Below are 9,645 nucleotides of genomic sequence, written 5' to 3'. Positions count from 1 at the left end.
ATATATATATATATAATATGTATATGAAATTTACATGTTTGTTCATAGGTTCCTAGTTGCATGGCAGTCTCGCCAGAAGGAGTGGTACGTTTCTGGGCAAGTGTGGCACATGAAGGATCTTCTGTAGAGACAAGTGCTGAGCTCGCAGGACAAGAAGTCGATTGTCTTATACATGTTCCAGGCCATGGATGTATTCTAGCCACTACCACATGTACGGTAGCGCTCTTACAGCCGCAATTCAACAATGGAAAGAACAATATTACATGCCAAGTGCTTCGAACGAGTCAAGGATGGCTCGGTGGTATAGGTCGCAAAATGACCTCCCTCATTTTTGGAGCGATACCACAGTCGCCTGTTACAGAGACGAAATTGGTAAAAGTTACGTGCACATTACTGAACGATAGAGGTTCAAGAGTTCTCATTCTTGCTGGATCTTCTTTGCAATATTGGTTCTTTTCTCATAATGAACAGGAGAAAATGGAATTTGACGAAGACATCACTGATATCGTTCAGCAGGCATTTCAAAGAAAAATTTGGGAATCAAGCCCTCAAAACATGAGCACATGGTTCGTTGATATGCAAACGTGTGAAGAAGGAATAATCCTTTTAATGGCAGCCCATTGCGCTGATATTTCTATACAAATTCATTTTGCACTCGGACTATTACCTTTAGTTGGCATCACACTATCCAACTCATTTAAATGGTTTATACCAGTGAAAATTGATCCGATATTTTATCACAATGATATAGAGTCGAAATTAGTTTCTTATCATTTCATATTGTGCGGTTGGGAAGCAATTATATACAATCGGCATAATGTACTCGTGATTAACACTGCATCTGAGGTTGAGCAAGATAAGATCGATCTAGTGAGAGGCAGCGAGGACGGTATACTCGGCGGTGCCATATGTTCAGCAACTCCGGTATTGTTCACAAAAAGTATCGGTCTTGTGTCCATTGTACCGGTGGATTTTGCAGTGCAAGATTTCAACACTGGATACACGGACACTACCATGAGTATGGATTACACTTATAAAGTAAATCAAACGGCTCAAAACTTTTCCACTCTTATAAGTAACGACGAGTTGCAAGATATGTACTGCAGTTCTGATACGGTCACACAATTACGTGCCGCCTTTCTTCTCAGCCTTCGACAGAATAAGGCACAATGTAATGAGATTCTGTCCCAACTGTTCCCTCTGCAGGAGGATCCGATAATGGACATCGATGCTATCCTTGACACACTTGTTTTAAAGATTGCGAAGGATCTAATCGACGATTATCCAGCCAATGATCCGAGATGGGCCCACCATAGAGATCTGTCAATAACAATGAACGCGGTCACTTCTATGCAAATACCACATCAACTGGAGGGTAAGCAAAAAGCGTTAGATCTCTTTATAATGTTCTTGAAAGAGCACAACTTATGGAATAGATTTTGTGCGGTTACATGTAGGGGTACTATTATGTCCACATCCCATATGCTTGGTGAATACGCAGAGAAAATAGTTGCGGCAGTGACATTATACAGTCTACAAAATAGATATGCAGAGATCATAGATGCTGTTGTGAACCAAACGTTGAATGAGAAAGAAGCATATGTGTCTGATGAGCTGACAGTGTGTGATGTATTCTATCGTGAGGTAAGCACAGTGCATCTATTCCTGCCAATATTGGTAGAGAAGGCGTATGAAGTTACACAGTCTGAAAGACCTTTGCAACAAGTTGGACAGTATATCATGCAAGTCAATACCATTTTATTGACTGTATTATACGAGGTAGTAAAATATCGTCAGTACAATGCTGAACGCTTTGTCCCTGCCAAGTTTTCCAACGAAATAACAGAATACCTCCCTTGGACAGCTGCGCCGGGTAAAGATGGCTTGAGAAGCTGTCTTAATACAATGCAGAGTATCACCATCAAGCATGGTATAACAGGAACTGGCGACTCTACTGTGAGGAACGAACTGTATGAGCAATTGATTAGTCTGATTGATTTAATATTGGATGGAAGAAAATGTCACTTGGAGAGCATTCGTGGCACAGAAAAATTCGAGGTTCTTCTAAAGCAATATGAGACAGAGCGCGCTAATTTGATACAACCGCTGATAAAGGAGGAACAATATGATAACGCTGCAATGCTTGCTGAAAAATATTGTGACTTTCCATCGCTAGTACAGATCTGCGAATTAACCGACAATAAGAATCGACTAGATGGATACATTGAGAAATTTGCGGTTCAAGATTTCGCTGGCTTCTTATTCTCTTGGTATGTAAAAGATGGACGTCAGGGTCAACTGGTTGAGAGATGCAGACGCAGTGGTATTGCGGAGCTAACGGAAAAGCTATCAGAGCATCCTACTCTGTCCTGGGTGCAAGCTGCGTTGACTGACGAGCTGCGATTTGCCGCCAACACACTTCATACCTTGGCAGTTCAAGAATCCGAGCTAGTCACTCGTAAAAAGTCGATGCTATCGTTGGCCAAACTGGCTCTACTCGCATCAGACGAATCTGAGGATAAAGTAATGGATTGCGTGAAAACGATTGACAATGAATTAACACTCATAGCTTATCAGGAAGATCTGCCGGCACAAGTGCTCACAACATATGGCTACGATATTAAGAAGCTGCGGGTGCTCACACCACGAGAATTAATTATGCTGTACACTTCGAATGACAACGTTATCGCCAATGAGTACGATTTCAAGAAGGCCCTTGATTTGCTCGATTATATAGAACATGAAGAAGATAAATCGTCGCTGAGATTACAAATATGGGCGCGCGCGGCTCGACGAAATCAATGGGATAACGTGGAAAAGAATCCTGAGCAACAAGTTCAAGAGACGCTTCTTTTCAAGTTAATGGATCTTACATACTTTATGGGTAAGTATATTCAAAAAAACATTGATAAATAAAGCATCGTCTACAATGAGCAATAATAGCAGTAGTGATAATACTGTAAGACCATGTCAAAGGTAAACTGCTTTTCCAGTATAATAAATAGAACTCAGAGTAAATTCATAACAAGAAATTAGAATGTAGGAAATGGATTCAATCACTTACGAATTTACTTTATGCCATATTATACTGGAAAAATCAGTTTATTCCTGTATCTTATTACTTCTACTGTCCATTGTAGACACTTAAGGGAGCATTTATATTGACTGTAACTTAATCTGTAAAAATTGACCAATCATCTTCCATTTTTTTTAACATCGAATGAGAGGGAAATACTTGACTGTGATTGATCAATTTTTACAGATTGCGGCGTGCGATTATGGCTAATATAAACGCTCCCCAATTCATTGAAAGAATGAGATTTTTAATTTAAATTACCATTTTTAGGTGGAAAAGTAGATGAATTTTTGCCACACATTGATATGCTTCTGAAGGAACCAGAGCTTGGGGAACTTGCTACTTCCAATAACTTTCAGTTTCTTATAAAATTAATATATGAATATGCTTATCGAAGTTATTGATGCATTTATATTGATGTATAAAATATTCAATATTACGAGTATAGTTGCGATTATATTTTTGTACGAAAGGAAAGATTTACGAGATATTTATATGATAACAATTTTTCTTTTTAATAGTTTTGAAGCTTTCGAATATTTTCTTCAGAGGTTATAAGATTTGCAAAAAATCTTTTGGCACCTCTGAAGAAAAATACCTGAAAAAAATAAAAAGTATTCACATGACTTTTGTCAATGACGGCTAATTTGAGCAGCTCATAAAATGCACCTTTAAGTTTAGGTTTAGGTTTATGACCATTTGACATTAGCCTAGTTTACAGACATGTTCCGATATATACTGCTAGTACTGAAAATCTACAGTATATATAATGTGAACTATAGATTTCAGTACTGGGCACCTATCATGGAACAAGGGGATCGATTATATATCTTCAAACAAGGTGAAGGTGCTATAGTCTATGTAATGCATACTATAGTATTTCCCTAGTTTTTCATATGTTAATTTTTCAAGAATAGGGACCCAGCTTTTTCACCATATAAAATATCTGCGCAACGATACCGAAAAATTGGGGACCACATAAAAAATTCAGTGTCTATACTATATGAACTTTTTATATGGGCCCCAATTTTTAGTGCGCATTCGTCGTTTCCAATCAGGAATATGGCTTCCTTCAGCAAGTTGAAATTACAAGTTAGATTAGGTTAGCTGGATCTTCTTCCCAAAATATAATTAATGGCCGCAGCACAGACTTGCATAACGCATAATGCATAGTGCATAAAAGAATTTCAACCATTGAAACAATTGAAATTCTTTTTTTTCATGGAATGGGAGGAAAGGAAAGATTCTGATTAGTTGATTCGCTTATGCACTATGCGTTATGCAAAAGTCTGTACTACGATTCTTTCAATATTCTTCTTACAATATTGTGTAAGACCCATAGTAAGAAAATCAGACCAAACATAAGTATCAGGAGAGCCGTGGTACGTCGTTCGTACAAAGTTTAATTTTTTTTTAATTTATAAGAGAAAAGTATGGCAAAAGGTTAATATAGAGTCCTATCAGAAAAGCGTGATTGATTTATGTCAGCATTATGAAAGTATTAAAAAGTATTAGAAGAAATATTAAAAATGGCGTCATTTACAAGACGGACTATGAAATCCACCAATCATCCATTAAGCAGCCATTTTTAATACACAAATCAGTTCATGATTAGCTGCTAAGTTATATGATTGTAATGACCAATCAGAATACTTAACACCAATCGCGATTTGGGAGTGATTCACTCCCAACAATTGCCCACTGCTAGTCATAGAGACTTCTTAAGGAGATTTTTATTTTTTTTGAGTGCTATGATTAGCTTGTGCGCATTGAATCGTAGGCAATTGCAAGCCTCTTTCCCGCTTCTCTTATAAATCTAGGGACAGTATTTATATGGCTCCTGCATACAGAACGTGGCAACGTTTATCGTGCGGCGGAAATTGTCACACTAATCAATAATTCTATCACGTATTCATAGTCCTTCCTTATTTTAAGGAAATCTTCATGAAGAATTCCTCGATTCTCCAAGGCCTTCTTGTTTTATAAACGGATCTCAAGTCTATCTTCCTGAAAAAAGAAATTTTTAGGGATTTTAATAACCTATTGAGGATAACATAATATATAGTATATGCATACCTAATATCATGAATTATGAATAATAAAAGTTATAAAGGCATTGTTGATTAAATAAGGTCGTAATTAAGCATTTTGTAAAAATAATGAACAAAAATAAAATTAATAGCGAATTTGATTGGATGCATTTATTGCGCACTGATGCACATTAAAACCGCTGTACATACACAAAATAACGTAAATATATGTTTATAAATAAACATAGAAATCGATTAAATTATAAAATACTCAATACATTTTATTGTACTTAGAGAAAATATGTATTTTATAATTCTTATATTTAAATATTTGTATTTTATTTTTATATTGTAATACTTAAATTAGTGTACAACGGCTTTAATATGCATCAATAGTTCTAATTTGCCCTAATGTTTATTATATGAAGAAGGAGAAAATGCTTTTGGAGGAATTTATTTCCGAAAAAAAGCTATCGAAAATAATTATTGATGGGTCAGATTTAAATTAAAAATTATCGAAAATAAAAAGATCAGAAAATAAAATGATGAATTAAATTTGGAGATTTGCTTGATTATGAAGGCTACATCTCTTCTTCAAGGAAATTTGTAACCTCCCTTGGAAAAGGAAGCTAATAAGGCTCCTTATTTGATCAAGGAAGGTTTATGAAACATGAAATAAGAAACAAGGAATTCTCATTCTTTAAGGAAGAACTATGAATACGGATATATATATATATATATTCTTAAGTCGACTTCATGGCTTCCACACACAGCAATGCTTGCCGCATGGTGGAAGTTATCGCGCTAACCAATAATTCTATGTGATCTGTTTTCTGTTCCTGCACTAGAACACTGTTCTAGAACTCTCTTTCTCGCTTTAAACAAATATCAAACCATGGATGTATGAATATCTGAGAATCGATTCTGTATTTTCAAATAAGGTGAAAATTACAAAGGTGAGCAAATATACTAGATGTTGACCAATGAAATTATCAGTATTTTAATAAATTCGTTCACTTTTGTAATTTTCACCTCGTTTCAAGATACAGAATCGATTCCTTGGACGGAGCGTAAAGCCAGCTTATGGATAAAAGGACCGAGATCTGCGCGATGGGGGGAGAGAGTCAGCCATCTTGTCTCCCGACATTTTAGCGCTCTATTTGAAAATCGATATATTTATTACGTTATTATTTGTATTTCCAGTGCATAAAAATAGGATTTGAGGCAAAATTAATTCAGAAAATTAAAAATAATTTTCTGTTTATATTAAAAGAAATAATGAATACATATATCCATTACTTTTTTAATATACCGAAAATTATTCAAATGCACATAACCGTTAAATGTTTATAAATCAAGTAATTAAAAAGGCGATATGAACCAAGTTATTTAATGCTAAACTAGAAATAACATAAAACTAAATTTTATATAATTGAATAAACATTTCGACCTGTATACAAGATCATAATTAACATTACAATGAACCGATAATTGTAGATAATAACAGTTAAGATCGCATAAAAATTTTAATCATGTTAAACATTATTAATATAAAATATAATATTGCCTTAAATTTTATATTAATATTTTAACATGGCTTTAGATATTATTAGAATTTTAATTTTTATACGACTTTAATTATATTCGTAATTATCGATACGTTGTGACATTGATAATGACTTTATAGGGCGAAACATTTATTCAATTATATGAAATTTAATTTCATATTATTTCCGGATTAGCATTAAAGTGATTTGTTGGTTCGTAGCCTTTTTTTTATTATTTATCTTATATTGAATCTTTATTTGTATTGTATAGGTATAAATATGTACCGATGAAAATTTATTTCGACATTTTGCTCTTGATTAATTTGTTCCTTAACTTTTGTATAGCTTTTATTGCTACAGCCGATTGCAACATAATGTGCAACATAATTATTGATGTTTTATTTTAGAAAAATATAAAATTTCGTACAATATTTCGTGCAATATTAGTTGTTTTCCATTTGCACACAAGTGAAACTGAGTTTAAAGTGAGCTGAGTATTTCATACTCAGATTAATGACATCATTATTTGGAAAAAGTTATTACAGACAACACAGGTTCGAATCTAACTTTTAAGTGAGTTTACAGTTCAACTTTTATCGCGGCAGAAGTAGTATTACACCATTTTTAGAAATTTTGCAAGGCCAATTTAAAAACATAAAATTATTAATTAGCACGACAACTTTCGTCGCGTGGCAAACTTTGCCGCGTTCTGTGTGCAGGAGCCATCAATCAAAGTTAGCGATGTAGGATGCGTTTGCGCTATTAGCGCTACAAATATGATCATGACGTCATTAATGATAGCATGTACGTCACACTGCGCGCTATCAACGCTATTCCTTCTGAGTGTGTTGATAGCGTTAGCGTTTACAGATCTGTGAATGACCCTAGCGTATTACAATTTTTAAGGTTTTGTAAAGTATTTGTAACGTAAATTTTTTATTTTCTCGCAGTGAATAACAGAACGCAATCTCAATTGCAATCTCTATGATAGCTTGCCGCTAAGCCGAAGTGAATGTAGAAATTAGATCAAAAAATTAATAATTACACTAAGTAAATTAATCAGATAAAAGGAAGAATCTTTAAGTATCCGTTATCGATTTCAGAAGAAGAAGCATTCATCTAATATTCATCTAATAAGCACATTCATCTAATAAGGATCTTAAGCATCTGTAGCGAAATACTCTGCCGCATTATATCGCAATAGTAACTTTTTTCCGTACACGAGAATTAAAAATTGCCAGTACAAGATATCTTTGACTTTTAGATTTATAAATGGAATCAAATACACAAATTGAACTTCGCAGAAATTTTGAAAAATTAAAGATGATACACAAGCAAGAATTACGTTCACTCTAGCCTAATGGCAAGTCATCAGCAGAGATTAAAATTGAGATTGCATTCATTATGATAAAATTTGAAATTCATATTACGTACGTACGTTTACTCTACAAAATTCTAAGAGAGAAAAGTTTGATACTCGAGAACAGAATCCCCTTAAACGTTAATCTAACTTTGACGAATGTTAAACGTTACCAACGCTATGCTAGGATCATTCATGGAGTTTGCTAACGCTATCACATTATTGGCTCCAAGAACAGCATTGATAGCGTTTGCGTCTATAGGGCAAATAGTGTCTCCCCGAACGCACCCATACTAATGCTAGTATAGATATCTGTGGCCATGACCAATCACGAACGTTCCGCCAATTTGCACCATGAGATCGCGCCATGAATATTACGTCTTAAGTTTTTCTATATGGCCTTTAACTTAGTGAAAAAGATTTTTGCATGATTGGCATCCCTGTTAAGGCAAGAAAGGTGGGAGAAAGGCATGCCGTCTATGAAAACGGTATTGAAACGAAATAAAACCGACTGTGTGTTCAAGAAGATTTCACAACGTATGATATTTAAAGTATAATATCGAGATTTGATTCAAATCAGTCGATGAATCGAGCGTATATACTGTCAATAGCACTATGATCGATATCATCCGCACATCCCATGATAGTTCGGACATAAAATTTCGATGATCTTGATGCGTGGTTACGTGGTGTCTCATTAGTAACGAAGTGACACGACGGAGTGATACTTTTCCGGAGAATAACTTTTCTAGTGATTTGTCGAGGAAGGTAAGGCCGGCGCGTGTGACTCGCGGGTCGTTTTGCGACACCTTGCGATCGTCGAAAGAACGACTGAAGCCACCGACGAGACGAAAAAATTTCGTATCTAATATTACGATGTGACTCAATACGATTCGCTTACACGCAACGCAAGATTGTGAGGGTTCTTATTTTTTTCGTGTTGACAAGTTCTGTGTCTTTCGAAATCTCAATTGAATGAGTGTTAACAGAACGATGCACGCGTATTTTTCTCGGTTATGCCGTCGCACTGAATTTTCTCGGGTAGAACCGATGATTGGCATGATACATGAATTTAATTGGCGATCTTAACCTCGCATAATTGCGATAACTCGCTCGATTGCACGCTCTCTTTCTCTATCTCAAGCATCGAGAAAAAGATGAAAAAAGTGTATGTGTATGTATGTGTGCGCCCGCGCGCGCGTGTCAGTTCATGTCAGTTTAACGACACGAAAAAAAAAGTCTAGTTACATTGTTCTTGCGTTATTCTCTGTTTCAAAATCCCAAGATCCGTTTTCACAATATAATCTAAAGATTAAAGGACCAAGAAATTCGTCAATGAAATTCATTCATGAATTTGTTGGTAATCTTTAATCTTTAGGTAATCATAGATTGTGAAGCAGGACTGAATCGTTTGATAACGAATGTCCTCGCCGCATAGTAAGCGTTATCTATTAATTTTCTCGGTCGCGGAATGCTCCTTGCGATATCGCGGTATCCCGTGTGCCTCGCACATTGATGTCGATCTTTCGTATTGCATTTTCTGTCACGCTTATCACTTCTTGAAATGTCGACGTCTTTTATCGCAGGCATCGACTTGTTATTACTCGCTTATTATTTGCGAAATATGCGTAT

At 35.4% G+C, this 9,645-nt stretch overlaps 2 protein-coding genes across 7 annotated transcripts in view; both read left to right on the top strand.

Moving 5' to 3' along the window:
- The window catches only part of LOC108693199 (nuclear pore complex protein Nup133), a 5,660-nt gene extending 2,117 nt beyond the window's left edge, over positions 1-3,543 (top strand). For both annotated transcript variants that reach the window (XM_018202013.1, XM_018202012.1), the window contains exons 3-4: positions 49-2,884; positions 3,347-3,543. In XM_018202013.1, coding sequence (XP_018057502.1) covers positions 49-2,884; positions 3,347-3,480 — 2,970 coding nt within the window. In that variant the 3' untranslated portion in view covers positions 3,481-3,543. The remainder of the gene's footprint in view (positions 1-48; positions 2,885-3,346) is intronic.
- A 4,956-nt stretch (positions 3,544-8,499) lies between these two features.
- Positions 8,500-9,645, top strand: part of LOC108693213 (DCN1-like protein 5) — a 10,451-nt gene continuing 9,305 nt past the window's right edge. For 2 of the 5 annotated variants that reach the window (XM_018202035.1, XM_018202033.1), the window contains exon 1: positions 8,564-8,781. Coding sequence is in view for 1 of the 5 variants with exons in the window: in XM_018202034.1 (XP_018057523.1) it covers positions 9,435-9,450 (16 nt within the window). In the remaining 4 variants the exon portion in view is untranslated. The other 3 variants (XM_018202037.1, XM_018202036.1, XM_018202034.1) reach the window with 3 other exon arrangements.

Source organism: Atta colombica, unplaced genomic scaffold (assembly GCF_001594045.1).
Source record: "Atta colombica isolate Treedump-2 unplaced genomic scaffold, Acol1.0 scaffold89, whole genome shotgun sequence".
In the NCBI taxonomy this organism is placed as follows: domain Eukaryota; kingdom Metazoa; phylum Arthropoda; class Insecta; order Hymenoptera; family Formicidae; genus Atta; species Atta colombica.
Note: the sequence above shows the minus strand (reverse complement) of the source record. Positions and strands in the feature narration are given on the sequence as shown.